This window comes from Podarcis raffonei, chromosome 1 (assembly GCF_027172205.1).
Source record: "Podarcis raffonei isolate rPodRaf1 chromosome 1, rPodRaf1.pri, whole genome shotgun sequence".
Taxonomy (NCBI): Eukaryota; Metazoa; Chordata; class Lepidosauria; order Squamata; family Lacertidae; genus Podarcis; species Podarcis raffonei.
In genome coordinates this window covers 116,954,788-116,976,537 of record NC_070602.1, presented here as the reverse complement: position 1 = coordinate 116,976,537, position 21,750 = coordinate 116,954,788, and the positions used below count along the sequence as shown (strand labels likewise).

The window sequence follows — 21,750 nt, the reverse complement described above, 5'->3', positions numbered from 1 at the left end:
CTTGACCATTAGGTCCAGTTGTGGCCGACTCTGGGGTTGCGGCACTCATCTCGCTTTATGGGCCGAGGGAGCCGGTGTACAGCTTCCGGGTCATGTGGCCAGAATGACCAAGCCGCTTCTGGTGAACCAGAGCAGCACATGGAAATGCCGTTTACCTCCCCTCCGGAGGGAAGACCTATTTATCTACTTGCACTTTGACGTGCTTTCGAACTGCTAGGTTGGCAGGAGCAGGGACCGAGCAACGGGAGCTCAACCCGTCACGGGGATTCAAACCGCCGACCTACTGATCAGCAAGTCCTGGGCTCTGTGGTTTAACCCACAGCACCACCCGCGTCCCATATGATTGCATACTTTCTCGAAATTCAGAATGTGTCTGCTGGCCTGAAAAGGTTGGCAAAGTCCTTGCAGCAGCACAACAGAAGTTGCTGCATCAACAAACCCAACATCAAATCTCCCTCTGTGCTTCTTCTGACCCCTAGAACGCCCTGCAACAAAACTTGAACTTGCAATAATATCAATTTTGTACATAAATAAAAGAAAGACAAGCTTTCATCCTATTTAAGAACTCCTCCATCTGGTAGGGTTTTTGGTTTTTTTAAGTATTATGAAATCAAACATTCTCTAAGCTGTGTTTTCTGGAGTCGTTCAGAACAGTAGATTATGATCTCACTTAATCGTTTTTCTTTTCTTTTCACAGGGCATAAAATACCATATAATTAGCAGCCATCTCTAAAGCCGCATGCAGAACACAAATTCAATGTGACGTGATAACACACCCTTTTATGCCTTACAGGTGTGGGAAAGCCATCAACATATGCATATCGAGGTGATGGAGAAAGGTATGGAAGTGTATGTGTTGGAGCAAACCACCAATAATTTCCCTATGAACTGAGAGGGAATTCCCTTACCCCAAACTCCTCTTTCAAGAGATGCACTTTTCCAAATATAGATTCTTTACATCTAAGGAGCTGGAGGCCGAACAATCAACCTTGGTGGCATGCTCAGGGCATATTGCCAAACAGAAATTGACCTGGGAGTTGCACTGAAGCTCCCAATTCTAATTTGCTCATCTGCCACTGTATACAACAAAGGGGGTGGAGTGATTTGTCAAATAGTGAACCAGCATCTGGCAGAATATGCGGGGACATGGGAGCATTGTGGATGAAATCCCTGGTTTTCAGCACTGAGTGGTAGGGAAGGCACAGCAGAAGTGAAATGGCATCTGGGTTATATAAGGTAAAAAAAAGGTAAAGGACCCCTGGATGGTTGTTGTTGTTTAGTCGTTTAGTCGTGTCCGACTCTTCGTGACCCCATGGACCAGAGCACACCAGGCACTCCTGCCTTCCATTGCCTCCCGCAGTTTGGTCAAACTCATGCTGGTAGCTTCGAGAACACTATCCAGCCATCTTGTCTTCTGTCGTCCCCTTCTCCTTGTGCCCTCCATCTTTCCCAACATCAAGGTCTTTTCCAGGGAGTCTTCTCTTCTCATGAGGTGGCCAAAACATTGGAGTCTCAGCTTCACGATCTGTCCATGGGACTCTCAAGAGTCTCCTCCAGCACCATAATTCAAAAGCATCAATTCTTTGGCAATCAGCTTTCTTTATGGTCCAAGTCTCACTTCCATACATCACTACTGGGAAAACCATAGCTTTAACTATACGGACCTTTGTTGGCAAGGTGATGACTCTGCTTAAGTCCAGTCAAAGGCGACTATGGGGTTGCGGCACTCATCTCGCTTTTAGGCCGAGGGAGCTGGCGTTTGTCCACAGACAGCTTTCCGGGTCATATGGCGAGCATGACTAAACCACTTCTGGTGCATCAGAACACCGTGACAGAAACCAGAGCGGACAGAAATGCTGTTTACCTTCCCGCTGCAGCGGTACCTATTTATCTACTTGCACTGGTGTGCTTTCAAACTGCTAGGTTGGCAGGAGCTGGGACAGAGCAACGGGAGCTCACCCCATCGTCAGGATTAGAACCGCCGACCTTCTGATCGGCAAGCCCAAGAAGCTCAGCATTTTTGCAGCTATTGCCTATGCCGTTCAAAACACAAGACTGGAGTCACAGCAAACAGAGGGGAAAGCTATCCTTTCTCCTCAAAACAATCTTGAGGAACCTGCCTTGCTCTTTGCTTTGGAGCAAAAGTTTGTTTTGGCATTCTCTGCTTGATAAGAAGCCAACATGTAATTCTTTAATTTCACGTGGATGGGCTTTGAAATTTATCCTGGGCTTTGAAATTTATCCTACTTGAGAGGAAACAAAACTGCATTAGTGTACAACTGCATGATGCTACCACTGCTAGAGGTTTGCTTGTCCTATTGTGGATAAACTGGACATCGTGGTGGTCCAATCCAATGCATGCCATGCCGAATTCCTTTTCAAACAGGGAGGGAGTGATTGAAAACTTAGTAAGGATGGGTTGCAAAAGGGCACTAAGCAATATTTGAACATTTGGACAATGTGTTTTATGTGTCTTTTATCTTGTTTCCTTGACGCTGGTCATTGACTGTAGTGATAAAGATTTGATTTGGTTCTATACTCCTGCCTCCTGAAAACAGTGGATTTTCTTCCAGCTGGGAAGGGGCAGTTTCAGAGTGTAGGCAATTCATCATCGCCTTGTTGACCACCCGCTACTGAACTATACTTCACCCCACCTCATTCCTGCTTTTATAGGGCTTCAGCAACAACTCGATCTAGAGACATGAGTCTCTGCATATCTAGTTTGGACCTTAATGACATAGCTAAAACACACACACACACACACGGAGGATGTACAGAAAATATTTCATGAGGAACTGCGAGGCTCAAAATGGAAGGGAAACACGAGCCCTTGTGACCTTCACTTCAACTAGCCAAGTTCCTCTGAGCTATGAACTATGAACAGGGAGTTCTGTTTGAGGTCGTGTTTTCCTAGAGGCTGCTGTGTTCAAATATTTGATTGCTTACTTCTGCAAAAATAGATTTAAACTAGTGCTGCAAAATTTTTTAAAAATCATCTGTTGAAAGAGTGCAGCTTTCAATCTGTAGCTGAAGTGATCCACCAGGGTTATAAGTAATACACTGCTTCACTCCAGAAATATTCATACTGGGTGAAAGGGTAGGATATCCTGTCGGTCAAGAATACTTCAAACACACATAGTTAAGGTTTCTCCTATTTTAAGAGCATTTGGGAGTGGTGGATTCTTCCTATGGTAAGGGAGGAAAGCTTGCTCCTGATTGCTTCTGACCTACTTTGTTTTGATGGTTCAGGCAAAGAAATGATCCTCCCATAGTTTCTCCATCAGTACTGTGTGTCTAATCACCGGTTGTGGACCAAATATGCTGAGTGAAGTGAACCCAGAAAGAAAAGCAACTCCCCTCCAACTAATGATAACAAATGGGTGGTGGTGGATGTGATTCAGGAATAGTTGGGAACTTTGTTATGGTCAGTCCCAAATCTAGTAGTTGGATTGTGTTGAGTTGTACTGAAGGCACATAGGTGGTGAAGCAAAAGACCAAAACAAAAACGAAGCAGTAAGAGTTGGGTTCTTCTGTTTATTTGAAACATCCACATGTGAGCCCTTAGTTTGACAGCTCCCGTGCGTGGTTTCCCCCAAAGTTTTCTTAAGCTCAGCATCCAAATACAGAGAAAGAACCACTGTTGCACCATTGGCAGTCAGAAATCCTTCCTGATCTATGAGTAGATCCTGATTCAGCTTCTGCCTCCCCCGGTGTAGAAGAAAGACTGATCATGGAGTTGTATCTTTTATCATTATTTTTGGTAACTGCCACATCAAGCGAGTATTGTGCAAACTGGATCTGTTCCTTAAAAAGATAAAAATAAAAATAAAGATAAAAATAAAAGCAAAACCCACGTTCCAAATAAACATGTTTGGAATTGCACTCAAGTTGCTAACAACTCAGAAGGACATTTTGAATACCGCTGGGTCGCTGCTTCATTTATCACCAGTTATGACCCTTTCTGAGGAAGAAAGCAGTGGGAATGTGTTGCTCGGAAAATCTGAGACCATTTGAGATAAGGAAAGTATTCTGAAAATGCAGAATTTATTGCAAAGTAAATCTTGTGAATCTTTTTAATCTACCTCAAACTCTAGTGGGAATTATACAGATACCTTTGTGTACCAACATGGGAATTCATTGCCCTAATTTCAGTTGTGCTGCATAGTTTTTCTTTTTAAAGAAATAATTCACTTCAGAATTCATCCTTTTGTTTTTGCAGGAAAGTAGCATCTGAAGATGACAGGTTTATTGCACAACTGCTGCTGTTGAGCTTTCTATGGCCCAACAGCATTCTAGGTAATGTTTACAATCACTATCTACCTTCTGTTTCCAGCAGCAAAAACACAGTTCTTACCTAGGGGAGATTCTTTTATACTTTGTCCTCCCATTCTCCATTGTTCTTCACTTGTTGGAACACTTTTCCACTGAGTTGTGTTCTTCTAGAGTTAAGCCGTCTGTGTATTCCATTTGCTCCATTCCTTACTAATTCATTCTGGCCGTAAAATGGAAATGTCATGTTCATGTATAAACATGTAGCTGTTTTACATCAAGAGCACATGAGTTCAGACTCTAGATAGAAGGCTGCAAATATTGGGGTATAAAGTTACCTTTACAAGGAGTCATGCAACCAGCGTGCCAGCTAATCAGCTATAAATGGCTATGCCTGTTTCTCTAGTTCCATTTGCTCAGTTTCAGTATTTTTGTTTTAAGGGTGCCACCACCAGGAGCTTAGAGAAACAGAAACTTTAAAGACATATAAAAGCAACCCAGCATGACAGAAATTAAGGTGCACTAATACTGTGCTGTAAGATTACGTTAAACCACAGAGCCTAGGACTTGCTGATCAGAAGGCCGGCAGTTCAAATCCCCGCGACAGGGTGAGCTCCTGTTGCTCGGTCCCTGCTCCTGCCAACCTAGCAGTTCAAAAGCACGTCAAAGTGCAAGTAGATAAATAGGTACTGCTCCGCCGGGAAGGTAAACGGCGTTTCTGAGCGCTGCTCTGGTTCACCAGAAGCAGCTTAGTCATGCTGGCCACATGACCCGGAAGCTGTCTGCAGACAAACGCCGGCTCCCTTGGCCCATAGAGCGAGATGAGCGCCGCAACCCCAGAGTCGGTCATGACTGGACCTAATGGTGAGGGGTACCTTTACCTTTACCTTTAAGATTACGTTGGGTTTGTGTGGAGTGCCAGGGCAAAATGCTGCTGTGAAAATGGGAATGTTGACAGTGTGTCTGTGCTTTGCTTTTAGAGGGGCAACTCATCTCTTGGGCTGAAAATGTTGCAGGTTACCTGTCAATGTCAACTCAGTCTCCGACACAAATTGCAATTCTCCTGGTGCATAAACTGATGTCTCTTGTGACACATCCTTAAGGACTGTGGAGGTGGGTGGTATGGCTGGTGATTAAAAGGAGTCATGAGAGTAACATTAAAAAATGGAGAAGTCAGAACAAAATGACTAAGGAAGATAACAAGCATGATACAATTTAAAAATTACTTTAACAATTCAGACAACACAACACCACTTACAAAATGTATTTTTAAAAAAAATTTAAAAGGAAAAAACAAATTCTGGAAAATTTCAGGTTTCAAAAGACCACAAGGATGAGCTGCCCTTTCAATCAATATTTTGTGGAGAAGAAAAAAGATTGCAGGAAGGTGTGATTAACAGAGGAAGCATAAGGTGAAGAAAAAACTTTGTTTTGCTGAGAATAAGGACACCATATGACCTTCGGGGCAAAATACCACCCAGGGAGCTGGGAGCCAAAAATTATTAACATTAGTAAAACCTAAGTTGCTCAATCAATTGTGAAACGATTTTTTTTTTAAGAAGACAGTCAAAGTCACTTACATCAGTTTCAAATTACAAGGTGGTTAGTGAATTGAATGACTTAATGAGCTGATTTTGTGCAACCAAATGAAAAATTCCAGCAAGCTCCATCCCTATTTTCTGACGTGGTTATTCCAGTTCCCGAGAGTTCTTTAGAGCTCTACCAGCCACTAGAAACTGACATCCTAGCGGTTACTAAAAATTACAGTAGATGCTCGTTATGCATTAGTTTAGATTAGAACTTACAAAAATAGAACTTAAGAATGGCAGCAAAGGAGATTTAGGGACCTGCTGATAGGTAACTTTACATACATGCTCAAAAGCAGAGTCACAAAATGTAGCTACAAAGGGACACTGCCACCACATGTATCAGACAGTGCTTTTCCAAAGATGGGGTGTATTTAAACCACCAGAAGTGTTTGTTTGTTTGTTTGTTTGTTTGTTTGTTTGTTACTGTGTGCAAAACTAAAGTCATGTGTCTCTGCTCTAAGCACAATGATTTGGAAATAGGTGTAACTTCCTTTAAGCAAATGTAATTAGGATTTTCACCTCAATTAGTCCATTTGTTCTTACGGGAAGATGCTAACCTTTCCTACCATAGCTAACCAATGGTTACCAAATGTTAGGCATAGAACTTTGGATATGAACTCTCTCCCTAGGTTGGGATGTGTAGCTAAGCAGTTGTGCCCCAGCCCCTGTTGGTTGTCTTCCAGGTCATAGGCACACATATACCCAAACATGCATAAATGCAGAAGCAAAGAACTGCACTAGCACTTGGTGGTCTCAGTAGGGCACAATAATGAAATTACATCAACCCCCTGCTCCCCTAGTGTCTCCTTAATGTAATTGCTTCCTGCTTCTCCCATGGGATGTTGTGATAATGAGATTTCAGAACAAGTGCTTCTCGTAGGGTCGCCATGAGATTTCAAAGATGGTAAAGAAACCTAAAATTGAAATGCTACCTACATGAGCATATATACTTTTTGTTAACTAGAACTTAGGAAAGTTTTACGCCATTGTACTTTTCACTCCTTACATTTTGGATTGTTCTGCACATAGAATCATAGAACTCTAGAGTAGGAAGGGACCCCAAGGGTCATTCAGTCTAACCCTCTGCAATCTCAGCTTAAGCATCCATGTCAGATGGCCACCCAGCCTCTGCTTAAAAACTTCAAAGGAAGGAGAGTCCACAACCGCCTGAGGGAGACCTTTCTCTATTGAAGTAAAGGCAAAGGCAGCAATGACAAAGTTTACATGTATCTAAATTGGGGTTTCCCAAACTTGGGTCTCCGGTTGTTTTTGGGACTACAACTCCCATCATCCCTAGATAGCAGGACCTGTGGTCAAAGATGATGGGAATTGCAGTCCAAAAAAATACAGTGGGACCTCAGGTTAAGAACTTAATTCGTTCTGGAGATCCATTCTTAACCTGAAACTGTTCTTAACCTGAGGTACCACTTTAGCTTATGGGGCCTCCCGTGCTGCTGCTGCACGATTTCTGTTCTCATCCTGAAGCAAAGTTCTTAACCCAAGTATTTCTGGGTTAGCGGAGTCTGTAACCTGAAGCGTCTGTAACCTGAAGCGCCTGTAACCTGAGGCAGTGGCGTAGCGTGGGTTGTCAGCACCCGGGGCAAGGCAAGTAATTTGCACCCCCTAACCCGTGGATGTGCCCCCTAACCCTAACCCCCAGATGTTGCGCCCGGTGCGGCCGGCCCCCCCTGCACCCCCCACACTACGCCACTGACCTGAGGTACCACTGTAAATGAAGACCCAAGTTTGGGAAACTCTGATCTAAATGTTACACTTATGTGTGTACAACTTTGCATTGAAGGAAGCGAAGCAGAAAGAGAAACATTCCACTTTAATAATGACCCTGACAAATGATCTGTTAATTCCAAACTGGTTTGCTGTTAGGGGCAAACATGATGCTGAATATATGACTTGGTGTCATGCCTAGCTCTGACTGGGTGCCAGGCATGCAAGGATGAACCAGGCGCCTTACAAGACAAGGACCTTGAAGAGCAGGCAGGGCCCACTGAGTTCCAGGTCCTCTGAATTGATACCTGAAGGCATGTCAGAGGAGGAGGTGGTGCCATCCCCCAGTCCTTGAGAATGCTGGTACCAGAAGCTCGGGGTCCAGGCCGAAGAGTGATGAAAAGTATCTAGGGACCCCAGAGTCAGTATGCTACCTATGAGTAGGTGGTTTACAGGTGTATAAGCGATTACTGATACTCCTTCACTGCCAGCAGCTGTGGTTAGGCTGCAGTTGAGAAGGCCAGAGTATATATAAGGCCTCTTTCCCAAGTCTTCCTGTTATTGGAAGCATCCCAGGGATCTGGTTAGTTCCCGCTTGCTGTGTTGTACCTTGTGAGAGAAACCTTGGACTGTTTGTGGCCATAGCATTGGAATCATGATATGTCTTAAATGGACGCTTGGTTTGTTTGGACATGGTTTGTATGGTGAGAGGCAGGGCTTTTCTTCAGCCGGAACTCACTAGAACCCAGTTCTGGCACCTCTCAGGTGGGTGCCATTGCCATTATAAGAGAAGCAATGACTCTTCAACATTGATTTCGCTGGAATGGTCATGTTGTGCGAATGCCCGAATATTGTCTTCCAAAGCTGCTCTATTCCGAACTTAAAAATGGAAAGCGTAATGCTGGTGGTCAACAAAGGAGCTTTAAAGACACTCTCAAGGCAAATCTTTTAAAATGTAGTACAAACACAGAGAACTAGGAAAAACTGGCCTACGTGTGCTCCAATTGGAGAATGGCCTTTACCAAAGATGTCGCGAGCTTTGAAGACGCTTGAACTCGGGATGAAAGGGAGAAATGTGCTAAGAGGAAGGCATGTTTGGCAACCCCTCACCATGATCAACTCTCGCCTGGAAACCAATGTCTCCACCGTGGAAGGACGTGGGAGTCCAGAATTGGCCTCCATAGTTATGGTAAAAAAGGCAAAGGTAAAGGGGCCCCTGACCATTAGGTCCAGTCGTGGCCGACTCTGGGGTTGCGGCGCTCATCTCGCTTTATTGGCCGAGGGAGCCGGCGTACAGCTTCGGGGTCATGTGGCCAGCATGACTAAGCCACTTCTGGCGAACCAGAGCAGCGCATGGAACGCTGTTTACCTTCCCGCCAGAGCGGTACCTATTTATCTACTTGCACTTTGACATGCTTTTGAACTGCTAGGTTGGCAGGAGCAGGGACCGAGCAACGGGAGCTCACCCCATCGCGGGGATTCAAACCGCCCACCTTCTGATCGGCAAGCCCTAGGCTTTGTGGTTTAACCCACAGTGCCACCCGCGTCCCATCCATAGTTACGGACTCGCTGTTAAGACCGTGTTCATGGAAGACAATCTTACTCGGCCTTGAGGGATTGCCAAAGAAGAAAACGGGAGGCGTTCATGAAGAATTTCGGCACCCCTTTTTCTAGAAAAATAACACTGGCGAGCGGCTTACATCCCCTGCAAGCCAAGGGGACCACCAGAGTGCGGCACTTTGGAGTCCTAGAGGGTTTGTGTTTTGTGGCATGGCGGTAGGGAGAGAAATGGGGTGATTTTCCTCAGGAATGATGTGCACCAAGAGCTTCCATTCTCTTTTATTTCTCTGGAGGCAGGTGGCAGCGGCCTTGTCTCCAGCCGCAGTGATATCATTACAGCTAAGGGCCAAGAGAGGAAGGCCCGGTCCGGTGGGTTAAGAGAGGTGAGGCGCCCCTCTTCCTCCTCCTCCCTCCCAAGCGTCGCCAGCCTCTGCGCCAAGCAGCGTAGAGCCGAGGCCCCTCTTCTTCTTCATTGCCGAGGCTGACTTCAGGGGTTTATATTTAGCCCATTGTGTCCAAAGGGAGACTGCAGCGCTCGCAGAACAGACCCGCCGCACGAGCCCAGGGAAGGGGGAGAAGGCGGGCTCCTAGGTGACAGAGACGGACGAGCCAGGTGGCGCTGCTTGCCGACTGCGCAGCGACGGGGCGACGCGGGGAGGCGGCTGCAGGCGGGAGCCCCTCCAGGCTGCGGGCAGGGAGGCGCTGAAGGTGCTGGCGAGGCAGCGCCAAGGAGCAGCAGGCAGCGGGGAGGAAGGGAGCCGAGCCGAGCAGCCACCCACCGCGGCGGCGGCGGCAGCAGCATCAGTAGCCGCCTGGGTCGGTGCCCTGGGAAAAGATGGTCGCTGCTCACACTTCCCATTCTTCCTCCTCAACCGAGTGGATCGCTTGCCTGGATAAAAGGTACCACCGGCGCCTTTGTTTTGGGGTGGGGGTGAGGGAATGGGGTGCACCCTCCTGACTGGGTGTCGTCCCCCTCTCCCCCTCTTATCCCTTCGCTACAGTCGTGGCCTATATAGGAATACATTCAACCCACGAAGCAGCTGGGTGGGAATATCGAAATCCCTGCGCGGGAAGAGGGCGGGGTAGTGGGTCTGCAGGGGACCCCCGTGTTTGTAAGCGGGGGGCAGCGCTTTCTCCACACGGGTGTATTATCGTGTGTCTCTGGGGAGGTGAGAACAAGCCCCGAGGGGCCACGCGTTTCGCCTGGGAGATAGTGCACGTGCCCGAGGAAAAGGAAACGAAAGGGTTGTTCCCCCCCACCCCAAGCACCCCATAGGAGCTTCTGGGTCCGCCTCGTGTCTTTCCCGGCCTCCCGCTGCTGCTGGTGGCTCCTGTGAGGGCTCTTGCTGCAAGGCCTGTGCATTTAGGCACTGCTGGCAAGGGAGAAACGGGGAGATCAATAATCCATCTGTGCATAAGCACCTACCTTGGAGATGGGTCACAAGACTTTGGGTGGGTGGGGTGGTTTCCCAGAAGGCAACTTGGTGTCCATCTATATTATTGTTTTTGTTATTATTTATTTAGCATCTTCTGCATCGTAACATTATATATATATATATGTGTGTGTGTGTGTGTGTAAATGTTACACTGCAGAAGATGCGCTCTCTCTCTCTCTCTCTCTCTCTATATATATATATATACAGTGGTACCTCGGGTTACATACGCTTCAGGTTACATACGCTTCAGGTTACAGACTCCGCTAACCCAGAAATAATACCTCAGGTTAAAAACTTTGCGGTGCGGTGGCAGCAGGAGGCCCCATTAGCTAAAGTGGTGCTTCGAGTTAAGAACAGTTTCAGGTTAAGAACGGACCTCCGTAAAGAATTAAGTACTTAACCTGAGGTACCAATGTATGCGCTAACTTTTCCAGAATGATGTTTCAGTTGTGGGATGGTACGAGTGTATAAGAGAGAGGGAGACACAGTGAAGACATAGGCCATTGCATTATGCCTGTTCAGATTGTCCAGGGATGTCTAATCTGACTGGCAGAGAGACTCTCTGGGGTTTCAGGCAGATTGACCCTGTGGGTTGGGGGGGGAATGCTGTCCTTGAGAAGCCCTAAAAAGGTGATATCCATGTACATTCTGACTCCATATTCTTAATGTGTTGGTGTGGGTTGATTTTATTGTGTGGCTTGATTTTGTAGGAAAGCAAAGATGCAGTGGTGAGATGGACTTAGCTGGCCTTTCCGCCCCTGAAATGAGATGGTTCTGTATGAATTTGGGGTCCCTGGTGTATCTATGAAGTGCGTTATACTGCTATACTATATACACATACCCTTTGTGGTATATTCCAAAAATGATTCAGTCAAACAAGGAGGCCACTTGGCATCTCAGATGCTTGAAGACCACGCACCAAGCTGCATGCATGTAGCTGCTCACAACATGGATCCTATTGCTCACCACGGTGGATTTCACCACCCCATCACAATCCACATCTCAGATGCTTGAAGACCACGCACCAAGCTGCATGCATGTAGCTGCTCACAACATGGATCCTATTGCTCACCACGGTGGATTTCACCACCCCATCACAATCCACAACAACTGTGGTTAGTGAGGTGGAATTGGCATATTGGTGTGGTGTGAGGAGTTATGCAGGAGAGACTTGTCTCCAAGGCCCACCTGCAACCATTCTCGGTTTTCAAGCAGACATGGCAGGGTCACTTGTGCCAGATGACTGGCCCTCTGGCTTAGAGCAGGGGGTTCCCAAACACTAGCCCATGGGCCGCTGCTTCATTCAGGTAGTTCAGTGTGTCTGTGAATTTGTGGCTGAAGTCAAGAGATGGCACATCCATTGTTTTAAATATATTGATTTGTAATTGTATATTTTTCGCTGCTTTTATTCCTTACGTTCTTTTATGACAAATGCATGTTATACAATAATATGAAGCCTGTAAGAAATGAAAGGAATAAAAAGACAGCGTTGAAAGGACTGCATCTGGCACTGCACATTGCAATTACTACAACAGGTGTAAAAATCTGCCAAGACCTGCAGCAATTTGCAAGTCGTCCGTGGTGGTGGTGGTAGTTCTTGAACCACTGACTTAGTGCAGATGAGAATACCTTTATTACTGCACCCACCAATACAAGTATGCCAACTCTCCCCTTGTCACTTCCATTTTCTCTCGGGATTTGAATTCCCATTTTCAAAAATCCCGAGAGTTAACATCTCCTCTTACCTGACTACATTCTTGGAGATTTATCCTTTCTCCTTCACATGAAAGTGAAAGATCTCTCTACCTCATGTCAGTAAAAGCCAAGTTGGTGACAGAATGACTCTCATCACTTCATTCTCTTCCCCACCTTAAAATGTCTTAAATGATTTCTTCATCACCATGGGCCGCAAATGTGATTGTTCCCGGATGCTGGCAGGCAGGGTAATTTCACATTGGATCTGATTGTAGGTTTGGCAATAAACAATACGTTGTTAGTCACTGTTCATTAACACTGATTGATGGGTGAAAAGCGAGTAGTAAAGCAACATTTTTTCTTAACGCACCTGAATTATTCTTGGGGATTGGATATGGCAAAAAAAGGACTAGTGTGATCTCATCCTATCACCGATAGTCACATGATAGGCATCTTGCAGTGTGCACCATTCATGACCTTAGCTGATCATACTGATTGTAAAATTGATTTCAGTAGGTTATATCTCTTCAGCTGTTTCCCTAAATTTATTGTTGAGCGTTTTTCAGGTAAATGGTGCATATTTATTCGGGAGTATGGCTTTCACTGAGTATGGCTGCATGCACACCAAGCCTTTGCTTCCCCTAAAGTATCCTGGGAAGTATAGTTTTTAAAGGTGCTGGGGATTGGCTCTTTGAGGGAATAAACTGCAGTTCCCAGTATTCTTTGAACGAAGCCATGTGCTCCGCTCTAAATGCGCCTTGAGTGTATTGTGTGTATGCAGCCTTCAAAGTGCATTTAGAGCACATAGCTTCTTTCAGCGCATGGTGTTTATGCAGCCTTCAGTGGGGCTTACTCCCAGGTAAGTGTGTATGCTGTGTGTGGCATTAAGAGTTAAGGCTGTGCAGCGTATGGGATTGCAGTCTACAGAGTCGTGCCTCATACTGTACAGATCCGAAAATGCCAGAGAGGGAGAAATAATGTGAGACAAGGCTGTGGTGTGAAGAAGGCCTATGATAATAGCAACCTCACAGAAGCTAAGCTGGTATGAGTCTGATGAAGACCTCCTTGGGAGTTCTGCATGAGCGCTGTTGAAGAAAGGCAGCTTATCAAAGAAATTGCTTTCCAGGCTAAACAGCACAGCTGTTATTTTTTGCTGACAGTGACTTGCTTATAGCCACAACCTAATTTAGCCCGGTTTGGTACCAAAAGAACGGGTACCTTTCCACCCAGCCCTTCATGTCTCAAAGAGGGAGGCTGCGAGGTTGTAAACTCTCTTGTCTCCAGAGTGGTGGGCAAATGTCTGTCTTGTAGGAACTGCTTCGTAATTTACTAGAACCTTGAGGTATGCCTGTCAAAGCCATATTAAAAATGGTGGCACAGTGAGCAAAGCTGATGGGCTACTGCATCCCAATTGAAATAAATAAAAGCCGCCTCAGAAGATCTTAAAACCAGGGCAGGCTTGGATACCCTGGACCCAAGCCATGTTGGGCTTTGTAGCTCATAACCAGCACTTTGAATTGAGCCTGGAAACTGACAAGTGGAGCAGTTACAACAAGGAGTTTGTGTTCCTCTTGTAACTGGCTCTGGTCAACAATCTGACTGCAGGATCTTGGACCACCTGAATTTGCCCAACACTTTCTAAAGGTAGCCCCATGTGGCGCATGTTACTGTCATCCAAATGGGGTGAAACTAAAGCTGTTCAGATATTTGGACCCTAAGTTGTTTAGGGCTATAAAGCACCAGGACAAATTGGGCCTGGAAATGAATAAGCAGTCAGTGTAACTCTTCAATGTGTAATATGGCTCCATTTCCCCACAACGGATTTGTTGTAGCTGAATTCTTCAGCAGTCGTATTTGAGGGCAGCACCGCATCTAAGGCATTGCAACTCTTGTTGTGCAAGACCCTCTGGTTGGTTATGTACACCTGAGGCTGATTCCCTCATCCCTTGAAGAAGGCAGGGTCTGATCCTGGGAGCCATGACCCTAAGAGACCAGAATTGAAATCTCTTTAAATCAGAGTTGAAGACTGGATATATGTGAGCCCAACATGTATTCCCAGCTTGCTAGGCTATGGTTTACTAAGCTAGGAACTTTGTGTCCAAAAGTAGTGAGGTACTCTTGTGTCTCAGTACTCTTACTCAATGCTTAGAAGATCAAAGTTAAGAGCACAGCATCCCCTCATTGCAAAGTAAGTCTTCCAGACTTCTTGCTGTGGTCTAAAAAAGAAGGGCCACATTTACATCTTTGTTTTATAGAATTTAAGATGATGCATGTTCCATATGAACGATGATGTTCAAAGATCACACCAGTTAGCCCAAGGAATACAGTTCCATACAATGAAGTATATATTAATTCTTAGGCTCTCTTTGCAGTTTTCAGAACCTGCAGTGCCTTTGCCAGCTCTTGTGCTTGCTTGCTGGAGCTGATCACAGAAGAAACCATGTAATGCCACAGTCCTGGTGTGTCAAGAATGTTATGATCCTTGCTTGGCTTTTCATGAATTATTTAAAGATTGAGGGTTGCTTTGAGGACACAGTGAACTGAGCTAGTCCTTTGCGGTGTGACCTTTGTTTGAGTGTACCTTTTGAAAACGAATACATAAGTACAGCATTAACGCTAAAACAAACAGATGGTGCATGCAAAATGCATGTGATTATGGGCAGGCTCTATGTGCTTTTCAAGGAGGAAAAAGGTAGCCAGAACAACAAATGTGTGTGTTTGTGGGGAAGCTTCAGAGGTTTTCCAGGTGCTAGGTGAAGTCCTCAGGGATGCCATTGCGACGATTGGCATCATGCTGGCAACTCCAAGACTTGAGGAATGGTAATGCTGGACAGGATTGTTGCCAATCTGTATTATTTGCCTGATGATGATGATGATGATGATGATGATAATTTGCCTGGTGTAGGGATGTGGGTGGCGCTGTGGTCTAAACCACTGAACCTCTTGGGCTTGCCAATCAGAAGGTTGGCAGTTCTAATCCCTGCAATGGAGTGCGCTCCCGTTGCTCGGTCCCAGCTCCTGCCCACCTATCAGTTTGAAAGCATGCCAGTGAGAATAGATAAATAGGTACCACTGCGGCGGGAAGGTAAATGGCGTTTCCATGCGCTATGGTTTCCATCACGGTGTTCTGTTGCGCCAGGAGCGGTTTAGTCATGCTGGCCACATGACCCGGAAAGCTGTCTATGGACAAATGCTGGCTCCCTCGGCCTGAGAGCGAGATGAGCGCCGCAGTCCCATAGTTGCCTTTGACTGGACTTAAACATCCAGGGGTCCTTTACCTATTTGCTTGATAATAAGTAAGAGCAGATCAAACCAGGCTGCACCAAGTCTTAATTAAGCAGATTTAATTGAACTTGATACAGATTTAATGAAAACCTGACACACATTCGTTGTATTTGCAACTGGGTGCGTCAGTCACACTCTTCCTGCCTTGCAGGTTAGATTTGGGAGTTCTGCTTTTCAAATTAAAAATGGTTAGACAAATGGTTAGCAGATCTTCCAATGGAGAACTTGGGGCACTTGGCCATTGGTTGCTTTGTCTTAACTCTTTGTATGTTGCTTAGTAGTGATAAATTCTTTTCGTTGTCCTAATATTGCATTTAAGAAAAAAGAAAGATCATCATTATTAATTATTTTAAAAAGGATACAGGCTGATGCTTCCCCGATCCACAAAAAATCCTGACTAATCCTAATGAATATTTATTATTTATTTATAAAAAAATACTGATATACCACAGTATTATGAAAATATATCACAGCATGTTTGCAACAATATAGAAACGTAAAGCCAGACAATAACATTATAAAATGTTTAAAACAAGGCCACAGCAAAAAAAAAAAAAATTAAAAACAAATATCGATAGACTATTGTGGGTGATGCTCATTTAATTGCCTGCATAGGTCTTGGTGGAATAGAAAAGTTTTTAGTAGGCGTTAAAAAGTTGGCACAGAAGGCACCCACTGAATCTTTATTGGCAAAGTATTCCACGAGACTAGACTGATGATGCTAAAGACTCGGTTTCTTGTTGTTGTTGATGAGCCTCATTAACTGGGTGTGTGTGTGTGACCAACTGCCAGGAGTTCAGCCTACACTCGAGTAAGACTTTGGCAGAGACACATGCCCGACTAGCATGTTCTCTCCCTCCTGGTCTTTCGTTCAAGAACTTCATAAGCTTTCTTCAGCCCGAACATCACAGCAACCGATGCCAACCGACACCGGCACACTTAGGGATCCACAGAGTTTGCGTATTTCGCGTGACAGACCTCAGCAACTCCGCATTTTGGCTAATCTACTTTATTTACATATAAACACACGGAGCACTGCAACATGGCTCCCTCTCTCTCTAGCATCAGACAGCAAAGAGAAAAAGAACAAAGGACAATAGTCCCACTTCACGGAACACAGTAACACAGACATCCTGTCTCCATTACTTCCCACTCTGTGGAGTCAAAACACATAGCGTCATGTGATAGACAAAAATCCCATGACTGCAATCATGGAGCAGGAATTCTAACACCAGCGACATTCTGAACAACTTGGGTTCAGCCAATCCCTGAGGTATCCTGGCCCCACGTTGTTCAGGACTTTGTGAATCCTTACAAATTATTTGTAAAACAACAAATGCCAAACGATAGTCTGAAGAGGCAAGGTAACAGGATGACCAGAGGTGGACAGTGGCTTTGTAGGAAGCCCTTGAGCCATGACTGGTGCGTTTAACAATGGTGGGGAGGGGGAGAGATCCAGAGTTAAAGGGTACTGCAGTATTCTGAGCATGTAGCAAGAAAAAGCCATAGTTGTGCTGGGGCTTGGAAGTGTTCAGAGAGACTCAGCAGCCTAGCACAACTGTGAGGCTCTCTTCCCCCACTTGCCTGCAGCAGCCTCAGAGGGAAGTCTTTGCGTTATTGCAGCACTGAGCTTCCGGGACTCTCTGAGCATCTTAGCCAAAACGGCAAGCCTTAGCATTCCTGTCTGGAACTGAATTTTTATGCTCGGCTACAGAGGCACTCTGAGTGGCTCAGCATTCTAGTGTCAAAATGAATGGCAGGTTTCCTTTTCTGGCTTGCACCTCAAGGACGGACACTATCCCTGTTGATGCGCGAGGCGTCCAAAATGCTCAGAGCGCCACTGAAGTGAAGCACAACCAATCCTAATGTCCCCTTCCTCAGTTCCATGTTGTGAAGGAAGTCTGGGGGTTGTTTTGTCATGGTTACCAGCAGGCGATGGAGGAATACTTGCCATGAAAGGTCTGGTAAGCAGAATTGTGTACCCTTTGCAGAATAAAATTCTGAGCTTCCCATTGCAAAACCCCTAGGGAAACCCAACAAAACATTTAGCAGATGCTGACCTAAAATTTGTGAATGGGGCTGAAGATACTGTAGTTACTAATCTGGGGCCTACCCTGATCAGACTGAAATACTTGAAGTCCCTTTGATTTCAATCAAAAGGTTAAGTAGGTGTAATAAAGCGTAAAAGCATGCTTACAAGTAATTAATTTGTTGCTGGTTCAATTAGGCTCAGTAAGTTTGTTTTAAGTTATTCCAATTGCAGGGTTTTTTTTTTAAGCCCACAAGCTGACTTCTGACACCATTTATAAAAACAGCTTGACCATAAATCAATTTTCTCTTGAGATTTTCAGCCTGCAAGATTTTTTTTTTTTAGGTTTATGAGGTTTCAGCAGAGTAGTAATCACTAGATTTGTAGCTAAGTGCTTTCCTGACAAAGTAGTATCTGTCCCATAAAAGCTTATGCCCACAAATATTTTAAGCATCACAGGACTCTTAATTTCTCTCTTTGTTTGGAATCTCTGGATTTTAATTTGATTTCACATTTGAGTTTGTAAGAGAGTCTAAATCAGTGGTCTCCAGCTGTTTTTGGACTACAGTTTCCATCATCCCTGACCACTGGTCTTGCTAGCTAGCAATGATGGGAGTTGTCATCCAAAAACAGCTACACACACACACACACACACACAATGAGTGGACTCCCTACCTTTCCACCTGTGTCAGCACTGACACACTGCTGCAGGTGTCCTGATCACATTTCAGAGATACAATAAATCTAATTTTTCATGGTACACTAATGCTTGCTCCTTTTAAGACAGCTTGCAGTTTGAGCACTGTTCAGATACTATAAACAGATTGCCACCATTGATTGCTTGATGATGGCACTGCACAAAACTTGTGCAGACAAACAGTGATGAAGCCTGAATTTCTGGTCTGCAAAGAAATAATCAACTGACCGTTTATTATTTAATTAGCAGCTAAATAATTGCTGTTACAACCTCAAGCCGTTCTTCTGAAAACTTGGACAAACCGTTAGCAGTTCAAAAACAGTCAGGCAAAAAGAGTTTCATTGGTTCAGGCAGACTCTTAAAGAATCTGTGGTGGATCTTAGAGTTCATCTCATACAGTGTCTTTCATGTGCATTGAGTTCTTTTTCAACTAGAGCAGCCCACACAGGTACACGTTGCAGATTGTTTCTGGGGCCATGCAGTTGCCTTGCTGCTGCAACTGATCAAGAGTGGAATTTCTTATCAGAGCCAGAATTCAGTAGCCAAAGAACCTTCACCCATCCATACAGAACCACCCAGAATCTATCTGGAAAGATAGGCTTGTAGGTATTTTATTTATTTAAGACCCCACCTTTTAATTTTAGACACACATACACAATAGGCAGCTTTCAGCAATAAATAATACATATATTAACACATGAATAGGCAAAAAATCAACATCAGATAAAATCAGCATCCCTGGGGCTTTTTTTTAAAGGCATCAATTATATTTTATTACCGTATTTTTCGCTATATAAGATGCACTTTTTCCCTCCTAAAAAGTAAGGGGAAATGTGTGTGCGTCTTATGGAGCAAATGCAGGCTGCACAGCGATCCCTCTTGCTGTTCTGGCTTTTGGGATAGCAACGCAAAGCCTTTTCAGGGCAGTGGGAAGAATGCTCCCCCTGCCCTGAAGAGGCTTCACGCGGCTATCCCAGAAGCCAGAACAGCAAGAGGGATCGCTGCGCAGCAATCCCTCTTGCTGTTCTGGCTTCTGGAATTCAGAATATTTTTTTCTTGTTCTCCTCCTCCAAAAACTATGTGCGTCTTATGGTCTGGTGTGTCTTATAGAGCGAAAAATACGGTACATTTCAGCATTTCTAGCATACACAGTCAAAACACGATTACATCTTTCTTATTTTTGTCGACTTCCCACCTCATTTGTTGTTTTTCCCCTTCTGCTGCACCTTAGCTTCTAAATCAGCATCCCTATTTATTAAGAGCATGGACAAATACACACACACACACACACAGTCTTAAAACAGAAAAAGGTTTGGTGTCAGATTAACATTTCTAGAGCGGGAATTCCACAGCCTGGCACCACTCTGGAAAGGGCCTTATTGATGATTGTCACATGCCTAACCTCTGAGGTTGGGGACATCTGGATATGACCTTAACTGTCAAGTCAGGTTCATGTGAGAGCTGGTGATCCTTGAGATATCAGGGATGCCGCCAGAGACAAGGGCTGTAACTCAACAATAGAACACCTGCTTGGCATGAAGAAGGACTTGGATATCCATTACCTATGCAAACTTGGTTGGGGCAGACTCTTCACTGAAATGCTGGGGAACTGCTGAGAGTCAATGGTATAAGGCAGCTTCCTATGTACTTATGCATAGCCTCAGAAACCAAAGTGAGAATGAGTAGCGTTGCCATTTGTTAAGAGAACAAAGCTTCTGGTGCACTGCAGAGTCCGTACCCCGATCCCCACCAGCAGAAGCGCTTATACAAGTAAACAAAGCAAAATGCTTTACTTGCATATTCTATACAGATCACAGAACCGGGCTCTTTTCTCGAGGCAGCGTTTCGGTCTCCCTGGCCTAATTCTCCAGGAAGGTGCTGGAGGTAGAAAGAAACATTTACGAAATGGTAGCAGAGGGAAGACATCATCATTTCGAAGCTCCTTCCCTGATCAAAGAAGCACGATGATTTGGGCACATCCGAGTCTGCAGGGCTCATCATCCCCTTGGGGGTTTCAAGATGAGAAGGATTTGTTGGGAATTCCATTCCTCCCGCACTGCAGATGTGTGGGATTGTTATATGTCACATGTCTGTTTACATTCCAGCACAGGTTGTTGGAGTCTCGTGAGCGGAACATCCGCTCTGTATTGCTTTTGTGTTCTCTCTTTCCGAGAAGAACGACAAGGAGGGAAGCCATGTTTTCTTTGTCCTGATTTATGTACAATAAGAGGGACACGGGTGGCGCTGTGGGTTAAACCACAGAGCCTAGGGCTTGCTGATCAGAAGGTCGGCAGTTTGAATCCCCGTGACGGGGTGAGCTCCCGTTGCTCGGTCCCTGCTCCTGCCAACCTAGCAGTTTGAAAGCACGTCAAAGTTACCTTCCCGCTCTGGCGGGAAGGTAAACGGCGTTTCCGTGTGCTGCTCTGGTTCGCCAGAAGTGGCTTAGTCATGCTGGCCACATGACCCGGAAGCTGTACACCAGCTCCCTCGGCCAGTAAAGTGAGATGAGCGCCGCAACCCCAGAGTCGGCCACGACTGGACCTAACTGTCAGGGGTCCCTTTACCTTTACCTTTATGTACAATAAACGTAGCCTAGTATCTACGCCTCGAGCCAGATCTGTTGTGTGTTTACTATGGTGAGTAACGTGTGCTCATGCACGCCAGCATGAGTCGCAGACGCATGTCGGAGGAGTGATGGATCTCTGCAGCGGCAAGGCTGAGAAGGGGGATGCTGCAGCTGGGGCCTGTCCATCTGGCTTTCCATCCCACGGTTCCGACAGGAATGATTAGCAGATTAAAAAAATAAAAACGGCACTGGTTTTAGTGTGTTCGTTGAAAACACGTGCTATACTTGTAGGCCCCTTCTGTGGCACATCATCCCAAAGACTCTTCATATTTTGTGAAGGTTTCCTTAGCTATTGTTTCTGGAAAGCTATTGTGGGGAGGGGTGTAAATTGACAAAAACAGGGGGGGTAGGGGGGGTAGATTCCATTAAGAATGGCCTTCTCCCTGCCATAATAAAATTTGAGCACTGTCTCAAGTACATGCCCCACCCTTTATTACTTCATGCATCTTTGCTGAACGAGAAGCAACATGTGGCAAGTCATTCAAATCCTTCCTGCTTTTGGAATCTGTTATGTACTGAGTTGAATAGGATCCAAAATGCAACAGTCTGATTGGTTCTAGAACAATAGAATTCAGAATGCAGCAGTCTGATTGGCCCTAGAACAATAGGATTCAGAATGCAGCAGTCTTACTGGTCCACAGGAGCCACCCAATCCAGCTCCAGATGGAAGTGAATCCGCAACCTGATTGGCCTACAGGAGACTCCCGGAATTAGCCAATCACGTGGGGCCCATTGTGTAAATAATGTGTATAAAGCAGACATTCTGGGGGAACTTCCATTTCTCCTCACCACTATGAGCTGAATAAAGAGCATGAAATCCACTCTCGACTCTGAGTATA

At 45.3% G+C, this 21,750-nt stretch overlaps 1 protein-coding gene across 5 annotated transcripts in view; it reads left to right on the top strand.

The window, feature by feature from the left end:
- Nucleotides 1–9,551: 9,551 nt before the first annotated feature.
- RAPGEF4 (Rap guanine nucleotide exchange factor 4) overlaps nt 9,552–21,750 on the top strand; it is a 173,078-nt gene continuing 160,879 nt past the window's right edge. For 2 of the 5 annotated variants that reach the window (XM_053359436.1, XM_053359405.1), the window contains exon 1: nt 9,557–10,043. In XM_053359436.1, the coding sequence (XP_053215411.1) occupies nt 9,979–10,043 (65 nt within the window). In that variant the 5' untranslated portion in view covers nt 9,557–9,978. Of the gene's footprint in view, nt 10,044–21,750 lie in introns of all 5 variants that reach the window. The other 3 variants (XR_008327103.1, XM_053359411.1, XM_053359425.1) reach the window with 3 other exon arrangements.